Source organism: Cupressus sempervirens, chromosome 1 (assembly GCF_028749045.1).
Source record: "Cupressus sempervirens isolate cs-2001-9-10 chromosome 1, ASM2874904v1, whole genome shotgun sequence".
NCBI lineage: Eukaryota > Viridiplantae > Streptophyta > Pinopsida > Cupressales > Cupressaceae > Cupressus > Cupressus sempervirens.
Genome location: NC_143118.1, coordinates 304,496,631 through 304,523,119, shown reverse-complemented (window position 1 = coordinate 304,523,119; position 26,489 = coordinate 304,496,631). Strand labels below are relative to the sequence as shown.

Below are 26,489 nucleotides of genomic sequence, written 5' to 3'. Positions count from 1 at the left end.
CTTCCATGATCACTGTGGAAGGATATTTGGCAACACAACTTGATTCTATTATATCAAGAAGCCACTTTCTTTTGACTAGTAAGAACCAGCAAAAACTTTACTACATAGAATATGCTATCCCAATAACTAATACAAAACTAAAGACTTCCATGAAAAAAATGTGTGCTAACCATTTGATTTCAAATTCAAAAGATAAGATCATAATTTTCGTAGCTCCAAGTGTGACATGACATTATTGACAAGAAGCCTGGCCTTAGCAAAAAATTACTTTCTTATTTGCAACTGTATATTTTTCTCTATTTAGATGCCTTTCCTTCAATCTACATAAAATCAAAAGCCATTAATGAATGCGTATGGCTCCATTTATGTCAAACCCCATTAAAGAAATGATATCAAAAGAAGAGGCAATGCTATCATGGGGAGTTTAGGTTGTAGCATTCTATATTTCCTTGGCATACCTGATTATTCTTGTAGCTAATACCATCGATAAATTAAAGATGTTACATCAACAATAGCAAGAATTTACAATGTTTTGAAGGCTAGATATTGTTGTTGGAATTCTATCTTTTGTTGATTTAATACATTTTTCCAAACTGCCAAAAGACTCATAAAGGGGCCATGTTGTTTTCACAACCATTAAATGAGGAGTGGATGAATTTTTTGTGTGATTCCTTATTGGACCTGACCAGTGTTGGAAGAAAGGACAAATCTAGAGCTTTGAAGAAGTCTAGTACTCAGAAGGATGAAAGAATTAGTTACAGTACAAAAATTGACATTCTCACCAATGGTCCATTAGGAAGGATGTTAATGAGCATCTTGAGATAAGTATTTTTTGGGTATTACCTCTTGGATACTACGGTTTGTGTATTGTAGTCAATCTCTTAACTATATTCATGCATAAGAGTTATTTCCTTTTTTATGCTCTTGTTCTTTTCCTTGATATCCAAGAATGTTTTTCTTTTTGCAAAGAAGAAAAAGAACAAAAGGAAGTTTGCCATATTTGATGTGATGCACGAGTGGGAATTTTCCATTGTCGAGGGGAGTGATAACCAATGTTTCATTCCCATTTAAACTCAAATTTATTAAACAATGCTTATATGGCCGCATTTTTTGATTTTATGCATATGGACCTTCATTGGAGAAACTTGTATTAAGAATGTTGATACGCAGGGATATTCCTCTAGGGATTTTGTGGATGATAACATCCAAGACTAAGAAATAAAATCTAGACAAGGGGTTCTTTCATTAAGAGGGAGTTTGACAATTCTTCAAAGGAGACGTAGGAGCTTAGAAGATTGATATTCAAAGGGTGTCTCAAAATACACATGTAATTGCATGATTTTGATGGGCCTACTCCTGTGTACAGCATGAGGAAGTGACGACTTGTCACCAGAAAGTCAAAAAATTGATATTAGATTCAGAGGGAGTCTAACATGTTATAACATGCATCCTTGAATGAAGAGAGATTTTGAGGGATTTACTAGAGGATCTGACTCCCCAAGAGCCTTGTTCAAAGGGAGAATTTCGAGGTGCAATTCCTTGTTAATGAGCTCTTCTCTATGAAAGAAAAGGTCGAGGTGAAATTCGTTGTAATGCATTCTTCTCTGTGAGAGCTATGTTTTAGGTGAAAGCCCTTGTTCTACCCTCTAGAAGAAGCTATGGCAAATCCATCCTCTGACATGCTTCATGGTGCATATCATGTGAGTTTCTACATGGTTATGTTGGAAAACATCATGAGAGGTGATGATCTTTCATTGATGTTCGTGTTGTGAGGCCGCTATTGTAAGGTGACGATCTTAGCAATGGCTTGACTTGTTATCATAATGGACTACATTAAGTTGCTGTCCCAGAGTGTCGAATATCATGATAACAAACATATCATGATAGACTACATTAAGTCGTTGTCCTAGAGTGCCGGAAATCATGATACTTGTCATGATGAAGAACGTGACATTTGATTACTTGTTATCTGATAGATTACATTCAGTTGTTGTCTCAGAGTGTGCCAAAAATCAGATAACTCATCCTTCTAGGATAGAACATGTTCTATTGATAGGCATCATGAACATGATACCAGTGCACATACCAAGAGAATATAAGTGTAGTTGATATTTCTTGTTGAATCATACTTCAGATGATATTGAAAAATAACATCTATGTTGGATGGATATATGTTGATATCCTTAAAAATGTCATTCCAAGAATATCATTTTGAAATGATATCTCTATATATACTTGAGAGCATAATGTGTTCTATACCAAATCCTCCCTAGCTAAGAGGGAGTGTTAATGCTGTAGCTTTAGTTGGACTGAATCAAGCTAGAGACACTTCTTCTATGGTTATTGGTCAAATCATAAATTAGACCAACCTTCTTATATATATATATATATATATAGATGTGGTTATTTATATTATTATTAATATATTGTCTAAGGATGACTAACTTGTAATTTACCATACAGAGACATGTCTCTTCATCAGACATGTATCCTCTTCTCATATTTATATGACATTCAAATCTGCATTTGGAACACAGAAATAAATGACAATGTTATTGCATTTGCAGAAAATGGATCTTATAAAACTCAACAGAACCTTCCATTTCACGAACTGAAAATCAAGACCTAATGACAATATAAACTGCTCACAGAATCTCTCCTGAATAATGGTATACAGGACAGGATAGTACTTCTCATCCCAAAATATAAAATACATTTTGGAAACCTAAGAGATTTATATTGTTGTGTATTTGATATACATGGCATGAAGCTTATACTAAAATGGAGTGATGAATTATATATATATATTATAGATTGAAGCATGTGCATGTACATTCACACAAAGTAGTAGCATGTCTTAGCTTTCTTTACTGGTTTTTCAAAATTTCACCATGCCACAGGTGAAACAGGGAGAGGATATGATTGGCCATATCAATTTGACAAGTGCATACATCAAAAACATATTATTGTTTTGATTGAGGATCAACCTTAAAGTCTGGACTCAAACAGCTGCCTCTAGAATGTGTCAAGTCCACTTGTTCTAAAGCTGGAGTCATGTTACATGCAGCTTAAACTTTCATATTGACAAGATCCATCTTACAAAATTTGACACGAAGGTTGGAATGAAGGAAAAATGGTAATACCTATTAAATATGCAAACTGTATGAATGTGCTTATTAGCATAACTCATCTAAGAATTGGCGACTGCAACAACGTTTCCAGATGACAAGGCTGACGAAAGTGCTTTTAAATTGGGCATTCTGCTCTCCAGAAATTCCCTTTTACTCATTATCCTGTCTGCTGTACAATCACCTTCCTGCAAAAGTTATGCAACACTGAATTTGTTGGCATTCTGTCCTATAAACATGCTAGCATAAAAAGGTACTGTGTTCATGCCTAAACAAGTAACAACAAAGTAGATTTAATCAATAAGCACAAATCAACTCAGCAATTATTTTGATTATCCAACAGTAAAGAATACACATTTTAGTATAGTTAGATGCTGCTGCCATCCAACACCTACACCCAAAACACATCATTTAGAATGTACCCTGTGGTATGTACCTGTTACAACTGATATCAATATCCAATAGATCACTGGATTTTAGCATATGTTGGGACAACTACATTAAACTCTAGCAGGTAGCTTTTCACAATATTCTCTGTTCATCGTGCAGATATGATCAAAAGATTTTGATTCAAGTCCTTATGATATTGGAATCACAGTGTATGTGGAACTACTCTGATTGATTGCGTAATGTCTCCTTTGTCAAATAGGATTTCATTAATAATACTAAGAATTAAATATAGATACATAATAGATAACTATAATAATATAGTATTATTACATGTTAATTAAGTTAATGAAAGGTCAAGATATACATAATGAAGAGTTGTAAGCCCCTCAAAATTGGATACAAAAGGACAGAGTTCATTTGGAAGGGGTCATGGAGGAAGGAATGACGCAGAGGCAGGGTTTTTCATAAGTTGATCATATCAACTTGTAGGGGTTTCTACAACACAACCTTCAAACTACTCATTTGGGCATATTTCCTAGTCTTCACCATGGGCCACTAAAAGGCTAAAGTATTTACACATTTAGTTAGGATAGGGGAAAGGATTTGAAAAAACTTGCCACATGACTTGAAGAACAAAGGAACATTCTCAAATTGATGACATACAACATTAAATTCCAAGCATTGAATTCTGCATTGTTTTAGGAATTTACAAGGTTATCTTGATCAATATAACAGCAAATGGCTATAGATTCACTAACCCCTAGTATAGCCTTAAGGACATTCATGGCACACCCAACAGAATATCTTAATGAGATTTCACTATCCATTCAACACAAGAGTCACCATTTGGGAGAGTTCACTTTACTGTCCTAACAGGACACTCATAGCATTCATTTGGATTTTACTTATTACAAGGACTCCCATCAATGTGCATTGATCCCAAGCCCCCCCACCACCCAGCATATCTTTTCATGTTACACAAAAGTCTGAACAATTCTTTCTAGCTTCACGGGGCATTTTCTCACTACACAATTCTTTTTGATCTGATAAATAGGAATATCAAACTACCAGATCCTTGAAGCACGTCCAAACTCCAACATCAGTTTCTGCCCCTGTTGAAAATGGAAGTACTTATATTTGCATGCCAATCACCAATATAAAGCATTTTCTACTGATGGATGGCCAAGAAAGACATTCTTTAAGTCTCAGGTTACCCAACTTAGGGTTTTAACCAGACTGCACAAAAAATGCAATTTTGTGCTTATTTGCTTATGAAATTGAATGAAACAAAAAGCAATAGAAAGGAGATTCAATGTAGTTTCAATCCCAACTAGTTTCAGGCACTGGTGCTGCAAGTACAGTCCATAACAATGAATGTTACAGAGACATTTGGAAAATGCAGAAAATGAAGTGTTTTTATTGCTTCAGCTTCCAAAAAAACAAAGCATCAACCCCTTCGGCATCGGAAAACATTATGCTTTTGCCCATACAAACTAGTTGAAGCCTCTAACCAACCCCAACTACCATTTGAACCTTATTGGAAAAAGCTGTCCTGACAATGCCAAAAAGTTGTTATGAAAAAGTAATTAATAGAAGAGGAATGGAATACGGGGAAAGTAAGTAAGTGAATCTTTCAAATAGGAATGAAAAAGTAATTAATAGAAGAGGAAAGGAATATGGGGAAAATAAGGAAGTGACTCTTTCAAATGGCAGCAATGATGGAGGGTTGTAACTCTTTCAAAAAGGTTGTAATTCTTAAGGATTGTGACTCTTTGTAATGATCGTACTTATGAAGGTTGTGACTCTTTCAAAAGGGTTGTAATTATGAAGGGTTATGATTCTTTCAAAGAGGGAAAATTACAAAGGGTTGTGACTCTTTTAAAAGGAAGAAATGTTGAAGGGTTATCACTCTTTTAAAGGGAGATGATTGTGAAAGGTTGTGACTATTGCAAAGGGGATACATGATGAAGAGGTAAGATTCTCCCCCACATTGGAACATAAAAAGAGAAGGTTTATTTGAGGATATCCAAGGGAGATCAATTTGGGGAACAATGTATTATTCTCAAATGCAACAATGAAAAGTTGTGATTTGATCCTTATGAAACGTGGTGACCCTTGTGCCAATAAAGGAGGATTCATTCCAAGCATTGGAAGGGATGCATTGTGCTGTGAATCAAGGGGTAAATAATGGACACTCAATCAGAAACCAACACTCATTAGGGGCATATTGGAGAATAAAAATAAGAAGATATGAGTCTCGGATATTATATTATTCTATTTTTGATAATGATTAATTTATCTATATGATTTATAATGCATCTTGGGCTGTTGTTAATTAGCATTAAGACATGAACTCTAGTAATAGTCATTCATGCAGGAATGAGAGTCAATAATTAGGGGATAATCGCTAAGGGCACCCTATTGCACGTATCATCCCAACTCCTACTTCAAGGGACTATTGTTGAATCGTAGATAATGCCAACCATAGAAGAACGGAGGACTGTATGGAGGGAGTGTTGGGAGCTTGGTGCCTTTGTCCCCTCTAGATAAATTCAACATAGATCGATGGATTTGTGACGTGTACTTAACTGCCTCCCATGGATCCTTGTCTCTAGTGGTTGTAATGTTCATTGATAGCTCGAGCTTTTGGTGCAATGGCAACAGTGATTCCAACAAGTGGTATTAGAGCGTTGGGTTACAGGTTCAAATCTCTTGGGTCATGCTGTGGGGGGGGGGGATTGTTGGGAGGTTGGTGCCTTCATCCCCTCTAGGTGAAGGTGCCGTTCAGCATAGACTGATAGATTTGTCACATGTGCTTACCCACCTCCCGCAGATCCTTGTCTCTAGTGGTTGTGATGTTCATCGATAGCTTGAGCTTTTGTTGTGAAGCAAGCGGTGATTCCAACAAGGAGAACCGCTGTCTCAGGGCACCCTACCATGACTTTTTATTCCAAACCTTCTATAATTGGAATTTACATACAACTTGAGTGCTGCAAAATGATCAAGATATACTTTCTTTAGTCTAACCCTTGATTATTTATTGATATTGTTTACATTGTGATCCAATTCTAACCCACACACACACACACACACAGACTCATATGGTGGCATTTGTGTTCATGTGCTGAAAGCAATATTCAAGTTACAGATCACATATTTAAAGAAACAATTTAACTGGTAAATCCTAACCCTGATCTATTGCAATTGTGATTTAGGGAAATTTGTAGGGCAAACTAGAAAGAGGACATCACAGATTGGTAATTAGTTCAAGTAATATATTGATCGGCTGCAACAAATAAAGAACCTTGTGATTATAAGGAACATGTCAGATAACAGAAATTTTAAAACGACTTAACTATGAAATGTTATGGCTCAAGAATCTAATGAATGGAGTCATGTTCCTAAGACAAGGTTGTAAGTGTGAGCCTTTGTTTTCTACGAAATCCCTTAGAAGGTATGTTGATGTGAATGTTGATAGGATAGGATAGTAATATTGATTATACTAATTTATATTAGTAAATATCAAATATTTACTAATATTTATTGAGGTTGAGATTACTATTTATTTCTATTCATTACTATATGTATATTTTAATAGCTTGTTGAAGCATTCAACATGTAATTAATTTAAAATATAATAAGGAAAAGGGGGGCATGCAATTATTATTTTTTTGCATTAGAATTCATTGTATGACAAATAAGCAAGAGTGTGTCTTATAAACTCTTGAATTCATTATGTTCATTTAAAAGTGCAGAAATAGGAGGTCATTGGCATTCTTGAGTCAATGTAAGGGGGAGGGAATTATTTTTTCCCATATGCTTACATACTTGGTCATAGGAGAGAGAACAATGGACTGTATGAACTTGCAAGCATTTAGGAGAGGTTCAACTAAGATTGCCCTAATCATGGTTTATAGAGTGTGACCTAGAACGTTGGCTCAAAAAAATACACAATCAAAATCTAGAAGCAAAAACAAAAAAGTTACTACTATGGATCGTGGAAACAAACTTGCAATTATTGAGGTTGAATTAGTTTTACAGACATGTTCCATAGATATAAGGGACTATTTTGACCTCTAACCAAGCCTCTTATCTCTAAGAGATTCTCTACAAATCTTCTAGTTTCCAATTTGGAATCCTGACATTCAATCAAGAATGCCCTCTGATCTCTAAGTTTTCTTAAGATAAGATCAGATAAGATAAAAATATTAATGTCAAACGAAAGACCACCAAAAGGTCTATGGGACTGAAAGATTACAACAAGAAAGCTGACAATAGTAGGAACACCAAATGGTGTCCGAGAAAAGAGAACAAAAAAAACAACAAAGAAGAGAGACAGAGAGAAGCCAAGACAAAGACTAGGAGTCCTTTCTTGGAAAAAACAAGTCAGTGATAGAAGGATACGGCTGCAAATGGATTGGAGCCCTGATTTGTTGCTGTGAGCTCATAGAGGAGTGTCACTAATGCAAGAAGCCAGTACGAGGTCTGACAAACCTAGAATGACCAAAAGAACTGGTAGAACTAGATGGCCTTTTAACACCACGCAAAGGAGATAAGGGTGTGAAAAAGGCAATAATGAGCTGAGTTGATGTATGTAGGTGAGGAAGTAGTGACTGTAAAGTACTATCATGGAGCAGGGTGGCCTCTTGAAGATAAAGTGCGAGACACCGCTAGTCAAAATACTTGAAGAAATCTGAATGAGAAAAACAATCCTAGAACATACAGTAAAATCTCCCTTTGATCTCATAACAGATAGGGCAACGGAAAATAAAGTTAGTCTCCATCTTGACCTTAGCTAAAGTACACAACTTACAGATCCGCTCTCCACTATCAATATGATGGTCGGTCTGAGCCCGAAGACAGTGAAAACCAACTCTGAAGGACCCTAGGAGATGTTGTTGGTAAAATATATATTGTAGCCGATGGGTAGAATTGTATCCGAAAGGGCACGTGACGATTGAGTCACCCCTTCGGGAAAGTATATGTACATCGTTCATAGGGACTATTGAGAAATCATCATAATCATATTGTAAGCATTGGAGTGCATATTGCGTATATGAATAAAGTATCTATTTTGTGTCATATCTTACTATACTACATGCGATAAGTATCTGTTTACCCTATACAGTAAACATTTGGCATTGTTGCCAATCGAACCTGGAACAAAGGAAGTCTTATGGAGATTAATACCGAACCTTCTTAATAAAGATAGGAATGAGATACGTTTAACACAGGAAGTATTAATTTTAGCACAACAGGCAGAGCGTAGACAGAGGCTTTAGCAACTTACCAACGGACACCGAGGGGGTGAAGGAGCATAGACAAAGGGAGTGCGTTCACCTAGTAGACCGAGGAGTGCTGAGGAATTGCTCGAAGAAACTCAACAGCAATTGAATTTGGTGGAAGAGACAAAGTGGGAGTTCCTTAACTTGTGTACATTGCGGGTAGAGAATTCGAATAGAAGGGAAGTAACTCACACGGCTCAAAGTGTCAAAGGAGCATGAGCATTGAGTGAACTCTTCATTCCAATACACCCGGCAAACAGATACAAGTAGAGAATCAAACAACTTTGATTGAGGAAGATCTTTTCTCACCAGGTAATGCAATTGTCCAAAGTAGTACAGTTGTCTGAAGTAGCACGATTGTGCAGAACATTGCGGGTGCTCATAACAACGCGAGTACTTAGAACAACGCAAGTACTCAAAACAACATGAGTACTTAGAGTAGCGTAGGTACATAGCAAGTACCACAGAATCAGAAGAAAGTAGCAACGACAGGAGCAAAGAAAAAATTGCTGAAGTTCAATGGTGATGGGACAACAAATCCGATCAGACAATGCAAAACATGCGAAACAATATGGACGATGAATGGTGTAATAGACCGGGATGATTGGGTTCGACAGTTCCTGCTGACCCTATGAGGTGTAGTGATTGATTGGTTTTTGGATGTTGATCTGCGTAAATTAACTACATGGACAGAAATCAGGAAGGAATTCATAGCAGAGTTCTAACTACTAAGAGACGTTAATGAAATTGTGGCAAAAATATACAGTACAAAGCAGGGAAAGAATGAAATGATCCATGTATATGCAAGAAGGCTGAAAGAGTTGGTGGGGAAGATGGAGAGCCCACTAGCAGATAGATTAAAGAAAAGATGGTTTGTTAAAGGGTTAAGGCTGACACTAAAGAAAAAGATGAAAATTGTACCTCCGGTATTGTACATAGATGCGTATAATCCGGCAATGGATTTGGAGAGTGAGCAAAAAACGAGCAAAAAGAAGCACAAATCGTTGGACTCAGACGATTCATCTTCCAAAAGTAGTAGCAACAACGAAAAATCAAGTATGAAGGTTCGAGAGTTACAGAAGGATATGTTACGGATGATGGAGTTTAAAAATCTGAAAAAGAATCTTGACTCGGTGAAAGGGGAATTGTGGTGTATGGACTGTAAGGAGGGTTACACAAAGGGCTCCTGCTTGATAAAACAACTTTGCAATATCTGCTAGATTGCAGGACATTCCACAAAGGAATGCCTGTTCAATATGAAGACAAAGGGACACTAGCAAGTGTTACTCACACAAGAAGTATCCACCTTAGGAGTAAGAACGAACATGGACAACGACGCAACCTCAGAAGGATACCGTAACAATAACTGGCGTGGACAAGGCAGTAACAATAACAATAATAACAATAGCGGAGGCTGAAGTCGGATATAGTACGACTCGAGTGGACGATTAATGATAGGGTCACTTACCTAGAGACTATACCACGAAGGAAACACCATAGTAGTTGTGTAGATGGTTGGTCCAGTAGACCACGAGGATTCGAAATGCCCGAAGCAAGGGGTAAACTTGTTAAGCATCAAAACATGTGATGAGGAGACACTAGCCATTACTTGCGAGCAAGCAAAGAAGGCAATGTACCCAAATGCAGAGGAAGAAAAGAAGAGGTTACAGCAAGCACGGAAGGAATTGGAAAAACAAATGGAAGCCGAAAAATTACAAATGAAAGACAGCCAACACCTCGAAGAGGGCCTGGCAAAACAAAATATTATAAGGTAGGTAATGCAAATGGAAGTTCCTATGAAACTCAATGACCTTCTTCTTAAATGCCTTAGTTGCGAACAGCGATACTAAACATGACACCACTCTTGAAAGAAACAAAAGAAATAGGAAAGGATGGCAGCGAAACAATTGCCTCAAACCAAATGCTACTAGCACTCAATATGGGAAGACATTCGACAGTAGTAGGGATGGGTATCCTGGGAACCGTACTCACAGACACAATCATTGACAGAGGATCAGGAGTAAACGTACTACCAGAGGATATATGGAAAATCTTGTGACAACCTACATTGTGGCCACCTACATTTCAACTACTCACTACCAATCAACACGAGATCAAGCCTTTAGGAACCCTGATGGCGCAGCCTATAACCATTGAAATGCACCCATTCTTATTGGATTTCATGGTCATCCAATTAAAAAGAAAAGGGTATGATGCCATCCTTGGACGAGGCTAGCTGGTTCAGGTGAAGGTGAAACATGATTGGAAATGAAATACCCTATCCATGGAATGCGGAGGCCAAAGATTTGTAATTGACTTACACGCATAGATGATAGGTGAGGAGGCAACATTGTCAGATTCTAAAGGTGAAGGTAGAGGGGACAATGAGGGGAAAAAGAGAATGGAACCTGATGAAGAGGGAGTGTTGACACTGGAAGGAGGGTCTGATGATGATGACTTAGACTTGGTCCTCCATACTACGATCTCTTTCTGAGATGTAATATATTAGGGGTCGACGAAGGTAATAAAGGAGAGGAAAATAGGAAAGGATGGCAACGGAACAATTGTCGCAGACCCAATGCTACTACTCACTATGGGAAGACATTCGATTATAGTAGAGATGGGTATCTTGGGAACCATACTCACGGACATAATCATTGACAGAGGGTCAGGAGTAAACATACTACCGGAGGATATACAGAAAATGTTGGGAAAACCTACATTGTGGCCACCTATATTTCAACTACTCACTACCAATCAACACGGGATCAAGCCTTTAGGAACCCTGGTGGCGCAACCTATAACCATTGGAATGCACCCATTCTTATTGGATTTCATGGTCATCCCATTAAAAAGAAAAGGGTATGATGCAATCCTTGGACGAGGCTAGCTGGTTCAGGCGAAAGTGAAACATGATTGGAAATGAAATACCCTATCCATGGAATGCGGAGGCCGAAGATTTGTAATCGACTTACACACATAGATGATAGGTGAGGAGGCAACATTGTCAGATTTTGAAGGTGAAGGTGGAGGGGACAACGAGGGGAAAAAGAGAATGGAACCTGATGACGAGGGAGTGTTGACACTGGAAGGAGGGTCTAACGATGATGACATAGATTCAATGAACAGCCTACTCCATTGACAGATGGAGGACTATGATCTCTTTCTGAGATGTAATATCTTAGGGGTTGACGAAGGTAATAAATGAGAGGAAAATGAATGCCCAAAGGAATATAGAGAAGCGAAAGAAGGAATGGCGGTTACGGCTGAAGCTAAAGGAAAGAACATACAGTATGGCTAGTACATGCGGAAGAACATACCGTACAAACCCAACAAAAGGAAAGATTCCATCGTATGGTATATGCTGAACAGACCACGCAGAAAGAAAATGTTACACCGTACCACGGATTTAGTAAAAAAGTGCCGACAGCAAGGAAAACACATCGTAACAAAGAGGAAGGGCTTAATAAAAACCTCAATAGTATGGAGTGAAGGTCCTAGAATCAAGAATACGGTTATTGATGGCAAGGAGTGGCAGCTGACAGAATTCATGGTACCAAGTTTAAGGATCGTGATAAAAAACAAGCTTGGAGATATGGAAAGTCTGACAGAGAGATTGTATAATTTAAATAAACTTGACGAGCGATGATTGCAGGCACAATGGGCTATGAAGGTTACACATAACAAGCATAAGGCATGGCATGACAAGCATTTAAAATTGAACAAATTTCAACCAGGCCAACTAGTGTTGAAATATAATGGGTGCAACGAGATCAGACCAAACAAATTTAAAGTGACATGGGTCGGGCCATACAAAATCTGTGAAGTTGGCGATAATGGGCCAATAAAATTATGGACACTTGATGGGAAGGAAGTGCCTGATGCAAGGAATGGGTCAAAGTTGAAAATCTATAATGAAAGAAACAATGCCCCTCCACTGACGAACAATTGAGAGAATAAATAATGTATATATGTAAGATAAGTAAATGTAAATAATGTATAAAGTTAAGCATATTTCCATAGTACGACCATGGATTTAGTAAAAATAAATTAAAATAATGAGCAACGACAAAATAAACTAAAGGATATATAACCAGTGTACGGACAACAGTCGAAGGAAAAAGGCACCATACAAACATTAATAGGGACAAAGGGACCATACAAACATTATTTGAAAGGGAAGACACTACCGTACAGATGTACGGTATAAGAGGAACATAGATAAATCACCGTACTGTCTTCATACAAACAGGATATAATAGAGAGCCCATCGTATGGAAAAAAAAAAGGAGGTGGACATTGTACGACCTTGGAGGTGGACATCGTACGGCCACGTACAGCCATACGATCGGCACATGGGTACACCGTACGATAAGAAAGGCAAGTAGGAAAGATAGATAGAAAGAGCACTATACAGTCTTAGGTACGAGTAGCAAGATAAGACATGGCACTATACTGTACGGCCTAGAGTTAAGAGCATCCAACGGCAAGCAAAGAAATACCACCATACGACCATACGGCTCACACAGAGAAGGGGCACTTGAAACATTGTAAGAAGACCAACGTACGGACAAGAGAGTGTCGTACACCATATAGTAGCCATAGAGAAGTTATAAAACATCATTACACGACCATACAACATAAATTGATACAAGGGACGACCACCATACGGACACAGAAGGGTGATAAGAGGTTCTAAAAAAAAACGACAAATCAAATCAGTTCACAATGAATAGTACCGAAAGGAAGGACATAAAAAGGTAGTGAAGAAAACATAAGCGGTTGGCAGAAAGAGTATGGGATTGGAAGAAAATCACAAAAATGGTGTATTCCATAGACTTTTGTGTGGGTTTGAGGGCGCTAATTTGGTCTTGGCGGTGGGGTCACTACCCCTCGCCCCCACTAGGGGTGTTGCCCATAGACCCTCGGTCAATTTAGTTATCAGTCTTGGGAAGTGTGAGCAATTGATGAGACCTAGAGCTATTGCAGGCATGGAGTGTCTATACGCTAGAGGTGGAGATGACACTGGAGTAAGCCCTTCAAGAGAGGTGTTACACTTTGATGCACTCGAAGTAAGTGTTGGACATGAGGCTATCTTGGTGGATGCATAAAGAGCTCGAAAGGAGTTGACCATCCAGTTGGAGGCAATAGAGCGACACTTGGCTCAGCATACCTAGGAGTTGGAAGAAGAGAAGGCGGCACGGGTGGCTACCGAGGTCAGATTGGCTAGGGAGACAGTATTGTGTTAGCAGAGGCTATAGATGCAACGTGTTTTTGGAGACCAGTTTGGTGCAAGCATGGGAGAAATGTGAAGGTGATGTAACAGAAAAAGATTTATCCTGTTATAGTTAGTCACAATTAATGTATTCCATTTTGTTAATTTGTCTCAATAATTATGTAATTATCGTCCAGAGATGACTCTTCTTTTTGAGAGGGATGATGTTGGTAAAATCTATATTGTAGCCAACGAGTAGAATTGTATCTGAAAGGGCGCATGACAATTGAGTCACCCCTTCAAGAAAGTATATGTACATCATAATCATATTGTAAGTATTCGAGTGCTGAATAAAGTATCTGTTTTGTGTCATATCTTATTGTACTACATGTGATAAGTATCCGTTTACCCTATATGGTAAATAGGAGATACACAAGGCATGAGACCACAGCCGAGGTAGGTAACTAGGACGAACAATAATCCCATCATAGATCTCCAGAAAGTGATCCACATAGGTCATCCTCGGATGTAAGCCACCAAGTAGGTTAGTCCAAGTAGTGATAATGTACTGTCTGTAAATATCTAGTCTGACATGCTTATTTAACTCCTGTTATGAGGGGAGGAGATGAGTAGGGGCATTCCGAGAGAACTAGTAAGGAGGGAGGTGGTAAATATCAATCCCAATCGATCTCAAGAGAGAAGATGCTTGTGCATACCAGCAACGAGCACGAGAACAAGTATCAGAACTCGTAGTAACAACAGAAGAACAATATGCCAAGTAGGAGTATCTATCACATTCACCAACTGAATTTGCAAAACTACACAAATGATGAAGTAACCAAATCAAATCAAATATGGCCACAAGACTAAAGGGATGAGCACCGAACTTAGCAAGAATGATACTATCAGGAGTGATCCTGTGGCATCTAATGATGTGCCGTAAGACCAAAGTCTGAACCCGTTCGATTGAGGCCCAATTAGAACCAAGAAGAGACGGACCCCAAACCATAGAGCCATAAAGAACCGTCAACCAAACAAGGGAGTCCAAGAGGGATAACTTGGACAAGGTATTCTCAAAGTGGTGTCTGAAACATTGTTTCTCAACATAGCAAGAGAATCCATACCCTTATTAACTCTGGACTAAATTGTCGGTCTCACACTGAAGCGTGGTCCAGAAAACTTCACCCCCAAATACATATAAATCTACATTCTAACCACAACATAGCAAAAGAACCCATACCCTTATTAAGAGAAACTCAATATTCTAATGAATTCCCTCTACCAAGTTCTTACTTGGTCTCTAATCTCTATAAGAACTATAAAGTTTTCATCTCAAGCATGATTATCAATCCTTGACTGATAATTTTATTTACCAAATTATTCATATTTATTTCTAATTTAAAATTATCAAATGAATATACTACTGTTACCTTTTACTTCTACATTGTATAATTCTTCACAAAATATATATAATTTTTAGTTCTCAGCATTCATTCAAAATATATATTAGTTTAGTTTTTTTATTTTCTCTACATTGATGGTTTTGCAGCCCAATTCTCTTAGGTATAATTGTTTTTCAATCTTCCTATATTTTATTTGTCATCTATGTCCTTCTAAAATGTCACAACTCTTCATAATCATAATCCTTTCAAAAAGTCACAACATGTCATGATTACAACTATTTTGAAGAGTCACAACACTTTAAAATTACAACCTTTTCAAAGAGTCTCAACCATTCATAATTACAACCCTTTCAAAGAGTCACATTCTTTCATCATTTCAACCTTTTGAAAAAGTACCTTATATTTAGCGGGCCTTGCTGGCTCACACTTGATTTACATTGAAGAACTGATTTTTTGGTTTTTTGGATGTTTTGTATTTTGAAAATATGTACTTTTTGTAATTTTTAGATTGCAAGATAACAATGCACATCAAGTTGAAAACTAAAACAAATTTGCACATCAGCTGTATTTGCCATTATGAACTTGCAAGTATTTACAATGCCCAAGCAAACGCACGAACTAATTCGATGAGAAAACCTGACAATGATAATCATCAATGCTGGAAACTTGTTGATGGTGCACGAAGTTGAATTTGACCATTATCCACAAATTGCAGACCATATATGTTCAAGTTGCCAAAGAAATACTGATAGCAGCACAGTATTATGAATTGCTGTGCCACAAAATAAAATGCAGTTTGAAGTAATTCAACTTGCTTCTATAGTTTCCTCACCACCACTCTAGTAAGCATCCAAAGACATCCAACACTGCTTGTATTGCCATAATTAAACCCTCCTATGATAGTTGTACCTTCTCTCATCAATTTGCAGCAAAGATTAAACAATTCTTTGCACAATTTTTCCTTTCAAACCCCTAATTGATTTGCAACAGATACTCAGAATGTCAGCACAATTAATGTGTAATCTAAAACCAATTCAAAGGGCAAGATAAACATTGAAGAAATTTACAATTTCTCCAACCAAAGCCCAAATGCTAGAAAATCTCAAAACTAACAAAATCATAAGCAATAAAATGAATATATCCGTCTCCAAGAGCTTGCTTTTATAATAATTCAAATGGATTCTCCATCACACCAAACAGATAGTGGCTTCATATCTATACTTTTCACTTTAAAAGGCTTCTTTTCTCATAAATTACCTTTATGTTATAATTTAAATTTGAGAAATAATAGTCACTTTATAAATTTAAACTCCCCCATTACTGCAAAATGAACTTTTCATTGATATAATGATATTCCAACACACAAGGTGCTTGTTTCATCTGCCAGTGATACAAAAATTCTCATACTGATTCCAACAAGCTATAACATAATAACACTGAGGTGTCCATTAAACAATTCTAGTTAAAATAACAACATTAGTATATATAATTAAATTATAACCAATAGTGTACCCAACTTGCAAAATGGCCTAACATCACCAAAATAAAAGATCTGATAGCTCATCAGTGGTTCTGACAACTAGGTGACTTATTAAATATAGAGGCTCCCTCCAAGAATCTTGGATCCCAAACCAAAAGTCAGAAGTAATACATGAAAACATCATATAACTCCTTTGAATCATTTGAGCTCATTGGAATCATCTCTTGACTTATTAGAAATAGCATGTCCCTCAAAGCAAAGCCAAAGCTCACAATTAGCTAGTGGAGAGCAAAATAACTCCACAACAAGGTCCTCTAATCACCAATACCAGCCTATGAGGAGCCAATGATAGGCTAATTCCATTAACTCTTATGCAACTTATAAATGGGGACATTACATTATTTTTTTCTCATTCTTTCCCTCCTCCATTAATCCTACTTTTACTTTGATCTTCTCCTCTTCCTTCCTCTTTCAAGTGAACTCTCCTCCCTTTTATAGATTGATTTGTGCTGCTGTTTGGTAGATTCAATTGGAAAAACCTAAATATAATTATATATGAGATATAATTTATATATTCATATATGTGTGTGTGTGTGTGTGTGTGTGTGTGTGTGTTCATTGTATATGAGATATAAGTTTATTGTTATATGGCAGAAATTAATATAATAATGATATAATTTGTTATTATTTTAATTATCTAACAAACTAATAGACATGTCCCATGAAGGGGCATGTCTCTTCATGGCTTATTCTTAATATAAATAAGAGATCGTTGTCATTTAGAAAACACATACCGAAGAGGTAGTGTCATTACATTTGCAACAATCCTCTTAAAATTAACATGGTATCAAAATCAAGTTGCAAATGTAAGAAAATCAAAGACAATAGTATCTTTACTAGTGTTAACCGATAACATTTCAGAGTAATAACAAATGTCAAAAATGGAAAAGGTGATTGGAAAAGAATAAGGATTGCGACACATATGAAAATAAAATAAAAGCCATTGGATAATAAAGCAGATTAGTAAAGTAGCAAATGAGCCTAGCCAGAGTGTGGCATAGATCAAAGTACAAAAGGTTTGTAGGTGCAAGTTACTCATCTTGGTGGAGGTTTCTAGTTTGTTTTTGTGTCTGTGAGAGAAGTTATAGTTAGAAGGTGGAAGTGTCCACTAGTTATATCAACTTGAGAGATTGGTGGAGTAGTTAAGTCAGGATGACGTATATGAGGTCAGCTAGGGAACAAGTGACTTCTCTTAATGCGATCAGATTTCCACAATCCATCATAGTTATGTAAATCAGTTTCTGGATTAGACTGTGTGGAGATTTTTACCATCTCCACACAATCTAATCCAGAAACTGATTTACATAAGTGACTTCTCTACTGGATTAGTTGCTACATTTAATACACCTAGCTACATAATTTAATTCATCACAGGTAACATGCATTTCAAATCTATTAATGATCTATTCAAATATAGAGCCCCTTTACAAGCTTGGAATGGGATCTATACAAATCATAGTAATGAGAATCGCGTGAATTGGCGATTCAGCGATAAGATTCAGGGTGGGCGATTTTTTTGGATTCGGGAATCGCCACACCCGATTTTTTTGGATGAATCGCATGAATCGTCAGTATCGGTGATTCATGAAAAAAATCGCATGAATCGGATGAAAAAATCGGCAAGAAATCGCCTGTGGCCAGAAAAGTATGGAGTTGTAAATTTAAAAAAAATAACTTTTTTTTTTAACTTTCTTTTTGACCTATTCTCTTTGTTATAACCCTAAAGGGCCTTCTATTTGTTAAGCATGAATAAAGGAGAGGAAAAGTGAGAGAGAAGAAGAGGCTTGAGCTGGAGCCTTGTTTTTATATTTTGCTTACACTATATAGATATTGATAGTGATACTGAATCACTGATAGACATATGTTTCAAACTTTCATGGATCTTCATCTTAGATTTATACATACATTTATGATTTGATGTCTTATAGATCTTCATGATTTCATCTTATATACATTCTATGATTTGAATCATTATGATCATTTGATTTTTATTTACTTCAGCTAGCCTACAATTTACATTTTAGTACATAATGATAACATAGTTACGTATGTGATGGATTTTATGTTTCATGTTTACGTATGTTAAGTTTTAACTTCTATTTGATGATGTTATAGTGTATTTAAGTTATATTCAATAAAGGGTGCATGAAATAAGTCTTAAATTGTTAAAATCTCTACATTTAAAGGGTTTTTCAAATTTGCCGATTCATCGGCGATTCACCCCTGATTCACGATTCGATTCAGCTGTGCCGATTCCAATTCTCGTTACTTTGGTACAAATATAAACTTTCTGCAAGACTGAATAAAGGGAGCTAAGTAGGACTTGTAGGTTGAAGGAGTTAGACATGACAGCCATAATTTATCCCACGTGAGCACCAAAACGGTGGAAGGAAAAGTATAAGAATTCTAATGGAATCAACCTTGAAATTTGAGGCATGCAGACAATGAAGGATATATCCAATATACTTATAATCAATGTTACACTAGTAATGGGGTACATCGGGACGATGGGATGCCGATACAAGTTTTCGGGACGAGGGAAAAATGGACCTCATTTTTGGGATGGCCAGGGGATAGTGGCAAGGGGAGGACATGACAGGGATGGATTTTCTGTAGTATATATATAGAACTTGAAATGCTTGTTATGAAATGACATTTTAGTAGAACATACCAAATTATAATGCTTGAACATAAAAAATTGAAACATGAACTAGAACCATTGAACATTCAACATAGTAACATATTAGATATCCAATAATAACAATCAAAATTCAAAAGTCAAGTAGAAATCCAAGTACCCATTCTAGCGACAGCATGGTTGAGGAATGGCGGAGGTCGGGGTACTTGGGTAAGCAAGTACTCGGTGCGGGGATGTCTCGAGGACAGATACTTCGAGGTTCGAGAGGGGGGTGAGTCCCTGTGTTACACTGCTTATAATCAAGTCAACATATCTTATAGCCAAGTCAGTAAGATATAATGTTGATTAAGAAAGGAATCAACACATGGATATACATGGAATAATATATAGAAGCAAAATGTTAAATACCACATACAATGATTAAAAATTAATGGTCTGTGAATATAACCAATCAACTAGCCTCTGAACACTTATCATATAATCTTAGCTGGGACATTACAACCGAAAAAGGGAGGAATTACGGAGAAGACAACGGATCATGTGGAGGAATATGGTCAATCAACCAACACATCTTATGTTCTCATCACGTGGCTCTGAAAGGTGGATAAAATGAAAGATAATACTGTCATTGTGGAACATGAGGACAAGTGTGTGGTTGTTCTGCATAGCAATGATCAAATAAATATAAGTACCACCCACCCTTATGTTAGCACTAGCAATGCTGGTAAAGGTGGACCCACCATAAGCATGATAATAAAGGACTTGGGAAGATAGTATATAAAAGGACATTGCATTACATCTTCGAGGATATGAAGGACCCAGAACAAGCAAAAAGAAGATTGATATCAAATTTAAAGGGAGTCTGACACTTCAAAGGAAAATTTAGATGAGGAGCTCAAAAGATTAATATTCAAAGGGAGTTTGAAAGTCCATGTGTGTGACTATATGATTTTAATGGGCCTAGCCCTTGTGTACATCGAGAGGAAGTGAGAGCTTCCAAACAATTATCACTTGTATTTGCAAAAGTTATTGGAAGGTGATGACCTTACAATAACTTAAATCATTGATATACATTTTATGGAAATGTTGAAACAGATCATGATGGACTATATCTTGTAAATCAACAAGTGTTAGATGTCATTCACTTGATGGTCTATGAGTTGCTTGTATAGATATATGATAAGTATTTGGTGCATATCATGTATTGATATTTTGTAGGCCATTACCTTATTGAATACATTGTGAATATCATGTGTTGATATTCTGTAGACAATTACTCAGAGTATTTGGTGAATATCATATGTTGATATCCTAGAGGCCAATACTCATGATATCAAAATGGTGAATATCATGTGTTGATATCCTGCTGGCCATTATTCAAAGTATTTAGTGAATATTATATGTTAATATTCTGGAGGTCAATACTCATGATATCAAATGTAATATCAAAATGGTGGATATCTTATGATCAAAGATATCCTTAAAATTGTCATTCCTAATATTACCAATGGTGTAATATTTGTCTTGTGTTTATCCTCCCTAGCTAAGAGGGAGTATTGATGTTTGGTAACATTAGTCGGATAAACCTATATATAATTATATATGAGATATAATTTAAATATGTGTTCATTATATATGAAATATAAGTTTTATGTTATGAGATAAATTAATATAATAATGATATATATTTGTTATTATATTAATTATCTAATTAATGAATGGACATGTCCCATGAAAGGGACGTCATTTTTCTCAATATAAATAAGAAATCGTTGTCATTTGGAAAATACATACTAAAGAGGTAGTACCATTACATTTGCAGTGATCCTCTTAAACTTAACAATTAAAAATGAATCACATCTCTTTATTACATATTTGTTGACTTTTCATTAGATTTACTTAATTTATATTATTCTATATTATATTATTTACTTATTTATTTTATGGTTTTTTAACATTTATTAACTAAATCCTATTTAGAAAATAAACATAGTTTCTACAATATTCTCTCTTATAGTTTAATTTTACTTATTCATTCATTGTAATCTTATTTTTATTTAATTATTTTAAATCTGATTATGAATATTATTTTATTGATAATAGATCATATGTTATTATTTATATTAAAATAATAATATTTAATTATTATTTCTTATTTTTGTATTTTAATATATGATTTTATTATCAGTGTGCATCAAATAATATTGTCTTATCCAATTATTATTAATTATATCTTAAAATGGGGGCATGACACTTGCCAAACAACTCTTCAAGCCTACAATTATAAGCCTGCACATTCTCATTCTTACCCTACTTCATGTAATAGATTTCCACCACTATTTTTTTGTCATCTCTTTGGAGTTTGAATTTGTCCTTGAATTCCCCTTCGGATTGTTTCATGTTTCTTTGCTCGCTCTTGGCAATTTTGTGTGCCAGTTAATGATAATTCCCCATAATGTGGCAGGGAATGCCTTTAACCAATAATCATGGTCATCTTTGCACATTTGCCTTTCATATTGTCACACAATTCCTACAATGGCATATAGGGTTGTCCAATTCGTCCCTAGTGAATTGACGGATTTTGTTCCTCTAGGGTGTTCACCATCATTCTTGGTTGATAGACACCTTGTGTATCTAACCATAAAGGAGTGTCTCTTTCTTAGTCGTATTTTGTTGCCTCACTTACACTCTCAAATATGAATAGAACACATATAACATAGCAATTTAGATATAATGCATACGCCTACTACAAAGATATAGCTTTTTGATGTAGTGCCTATGCAATCATAATGTCCCAATTCTCAGCACAATCTGGAAATATAAAGCCTTTAAGGGTTGGTTAAGAGTGACAACCGTCAACAACAAACAACTACTACCTGAGAACTGTATTATAACAATGTCATTTACTAAACAAATCAAACATGATTTGTTCTAGTTTGCAAAACTGCACCAACCAAGATGCAAATTTAAATTAGCATGGTAACATTTAATTTCCCACATCACAAACCAGCACTTGTTGAGGGACACATAAGTGATTCAGAGTTGGTCTTTTGTAGAGAGTATTTGGAGTTGTTTCTTATTGAGGCTGTAGAGGAACATGTGTACTTTTGGACAACCTATGGTAGAACACATTAGTAGTGGCATCTTTGTATACAAACATTCTTAGAGAACTAGAAGTCATTAGTATACTTCTACCTCAGGTTGCATTATTGGAGCTTGAAGCTATCCACTTTGCAAAGTAGAAGGCACACATGATTGATATACTTTAGGGTTAGTGGACAACCTATGGGGAACACATTAATAGTGGCATCTTTGTATATAAACATTCTTAGAGAAATAGAAGATATTAGTATACTTCTACCTCAGGTTGCATTATTGGAGCTTGAAGCTATCCACTTTGCAAAGTAGAAGGCAGGCATGATGATATACTCCAGGGTTAGAGGCATCATCTAAGAGAAAGAAAGTTGCAGTTGAGCCTTAAGATTTTAGATTATCTCTTTGGGGCAGCAGTTGGGTATGACAACATGATGACTTGGAAGCTTGGCATGATGCGTTAGATAATTTACCTCAGTGGGATTTTGATATGCTTCACAACTTTGTGCATGACAATTTTCATATTAGATTCGAGCAACAAAAGCTTGATGTAGATTCGCTCTTTTTGCCAACATTGAAAAGAGTTAAGGAGGTGGTGCTCATGACCATGATGTGGCATGGGGACTTTAATGGATATAGCTACCGACATCCACACTTGGTTTGGTATCTTAGAGCTTGTCAAATAGCAGGCAATTTGATGATGGGTTGCTTAAGGGCAAGCAATCTTTGGGTCAGAAGGATTCTAATGTCTACTTATTTTATCCCCATCCCTTAGGCCAGCCTTATGTGTAACATGTGGACCCATTTGCTTTTTTGCACCATCTTTTGGGTCACGCTTTTAAATTTTTTTAAGCCCCATATGTTTGTTAATGGAGATGTGAACCTCATACTATTTTGACTTCTAGGAAGCAATTGTAACCATCATCAATCAATAATCTTAGTGTTGCATTTGCAATTTCATATTGGAATTGTTCTTGGTATGTAGTTGTGGAAGTGCAAGATCGTTCCTAGTATGTCGGGTTCACTGAATTTGCAAAATCTTCTATTGAAGACAAATGTGCAGGACTAATTGTAATTAGAGTGATTCCATAATTATGTTTGAAAAAAAGAATGCTTATTTTGAAGAAATTTTGTTGGCGATTCATTATTTAGCTACAACCATTTATATTATTCATCTGTGGATTAGTTATTTGGCATAAGATTTAGAGCGATAACTAATATCCATAGTTGCACGGAGACGCGCCTCTAACTCCTAAGACATGTATGGAGATTGGGATGCATCTCTTGTACTAGAGACATCTCCAGAGACTTTTCTGGTTTAGTAGTGAAAGATCTCATGGTTTTGGATGCCACTTCAAGGTTAAGAACTCAGGAGCAACTCTAACAGTGGAAATGATTGGGATTTAAGTGTTGGGAGGCAATTTTGGTATTACAGTCTCCAACTATCATTAAATTGAAATTACAATCAGCTATATTTTCAGATTTTCTATAAATCATTAGATTATATTGAAAACAAACTAGTGGCATCTCCAAGTACTCCAGCCTCCTATTTTGTAAAAAATAAAAAGTCGTACCAGTACCAGTACCAATCTTCAGTCTCCAAGTACCCCTGTCTTTGTACAAACTTGCTAATATTCATTTCCATATCCAAATTGAGAATTCCACCAAACAACCAGTTTTATTATTGAAGATCCAATCCTGAGGATTTCCTTATCATATTCGTCGATTGCTGGAGACTTGTAATGGTTGATCATACTTAAGCATCAATATATTTAGCAAAAATTATATTATGAAACCTTTGATAATTGGATGTCATGAAAAACATTTGCTGTAACTTCACTATATTGTGGAACCAATTAATATTGGTGAATATTGATATATTCAATTAAAGAAATAAGTATGCCTCCCCTAGGGCATCCATGGAGACTTATTGACTAAAATTAGCATTATTAAAGATGGATTGTTGAGCAGAATATATATTAACATTCTGAAGGTTATCGAAGCTTGAGATATCTGCGGAGATGTAATAGAGGCTGGTATTTGAAAATTATAATACTGACAAGTGTCTAGGAACTCGTGATTAAACCAGTACTCTATTGCAGCAATTAATATTTGTTGTAGAGCATTGTGAATATAATAGGTGTATGAAAGAGGGGATTCAGTTGCTCAATGTCATTGGTCAAGCAGATCAGAAGTCAGATCGTTTAGATATATTTGATTGATGTCTAGCGCCTTCAAATATAGACCTTAATCATTTTTTATTCACCTTTTAGACTGCTGAAAAAAGAGGTGCAATAATTCTCCTGATTTGTAATGTTTTGTATGTATTTCTTTAAGTGATAGCTACAAGGGTATTTTCATAGTTCTGTTATTCTAAGTTATTAGCTGAAACTTAATCATTTCGGTTTGCTAGCAGTTATGATCTTGTTATGCGAGGAAGGCATTGTTGCTTTACCCAATATCACTACTTGAGAACATTATAATCCAATATCCCTACTTGAGAACATTATAATGGATATAAAAGGTGGTGATATTGTCAGCCTGTCAGAAAGGTCAGATTGTGGATCATAGTATGGTGCCCAATTGAAGAGCACATGATTATACTAAGAGGGGGGAAGGGGAGTGAATTAGTATAATAACAACTTTGCCAATTTGTAACTTTTTATCCCAACAGTTGCTTTAATAACTTTTAATGTTGAATTCAACAATTATGCACATGAACACAACAACACAAGATTTACATGGAAACCCAATGTGAGAAAAAACCACAGAAAATAAATGCTTTTATATAAACTGTTCTTTTACAATGATTTTGTAGGCTACAACCTACTAGAGACTACAACCTCTATGTTTATGAGCACTAACTCACTGGAAGCTCCAACTCCCACTCTTCGTAGGCATCAACCTAAGGAAGCACCAACTCCCCATTGTTGTCTTCGTGAGCACCAACCCACTCCACAAACTTTCTCCACCTTTGCACTGTTACTCAACTGATGATGGACATTGTCTTTTCACAAACTTTTGTTCTTCAATCTATTATTTATTTCTGTATAAACCCTTCTTTAAATGTGCATATATTTCTTCAATACTATAATCTCTATTCTGATTAATAGCCATTTGTACATATAGTTTTATCCTTTCAATTCACACTGTACTTAATAATTTTCTCATATTATTCTTCTCCTATATTTACATTCAGATTTGATATATCTGAATATATATTTTCTTTTTCTCCCTTGAACTACACTCCACTGGTTATGTCCTCTATTTCTCTTCATCTATTTTGAAAATAAAATAACCCCTATTTATATCTTATTTGTTTTGGGCTTATGACTTTTCAACACCAACGGTTACTTGTTTTCAAAGATAACTAAAAACCCCTTTATAACCATAATCATTATTTCTTTAACAGCTGTGCATACCTTGGAGAATATTTTCAATTTAATATCTGCTTGAATTTTAATATTATTATTCCTCCTTATTCCAAAGGCCTGACTCCTTTTCCTTACACTATTGATAGACATCATTTTTCAAATGCATATTGATTTCTGAAACAAATACCACTGCTTTAACAATTATGTTATTTCAGCAGTAGATTATCTGACCAATCTCCTGACATTGTGTTTGCTCCAAGATGGATTCAATGTCAATGATTGCTGGTGCTACATCTCTGCTATAAAACTGCGATGTGCAACTCCAATATGCACAGGATATGTTGTTGATTCAAATCATAAGTCTAACCCCTGCCGGTGGCTTCTCTCTAACAAAGTCACTCATATTTCCTTCGCCATTAATAA

The 26,489-nt window shown here is 36.0% G+C and overlaps 1 protein-coding gene across 11 annotated transcripts in view; it reads right to left on the bottom strand.

The window, feature by feature from the left end:
• LOC149577320 (E3 UFM1-protein ligase-like protein) overlaps window positions 1-26,489 on the bottom strand; it is a 280,489-nt gene that overhangs the window by 18,044 nt on the left and 235,956 nt on the right. For 8 of the 11 annotated variants that reach the window (XM_089823447.1, XM_089823448.1, XM_089823445.1 and 5 more), the window contains exon 20: window positions 3,144-3,316. The exons of the other annotated variants lie outside the window; for them this stretch is intronic. In XM_089823447.1, the coding sequence (XP_089679573.1) occupies window positions 3,191-3,316 (126 nt within the window). In that variant the 3' untranslated portion in view covers window positions 3,144-3,190. The remainder of the gene's footprint in view (window positions 1-3,143; window positions 3,317-26,489) is intronic. 11 annotated transcript variants of the gene reach the window in all.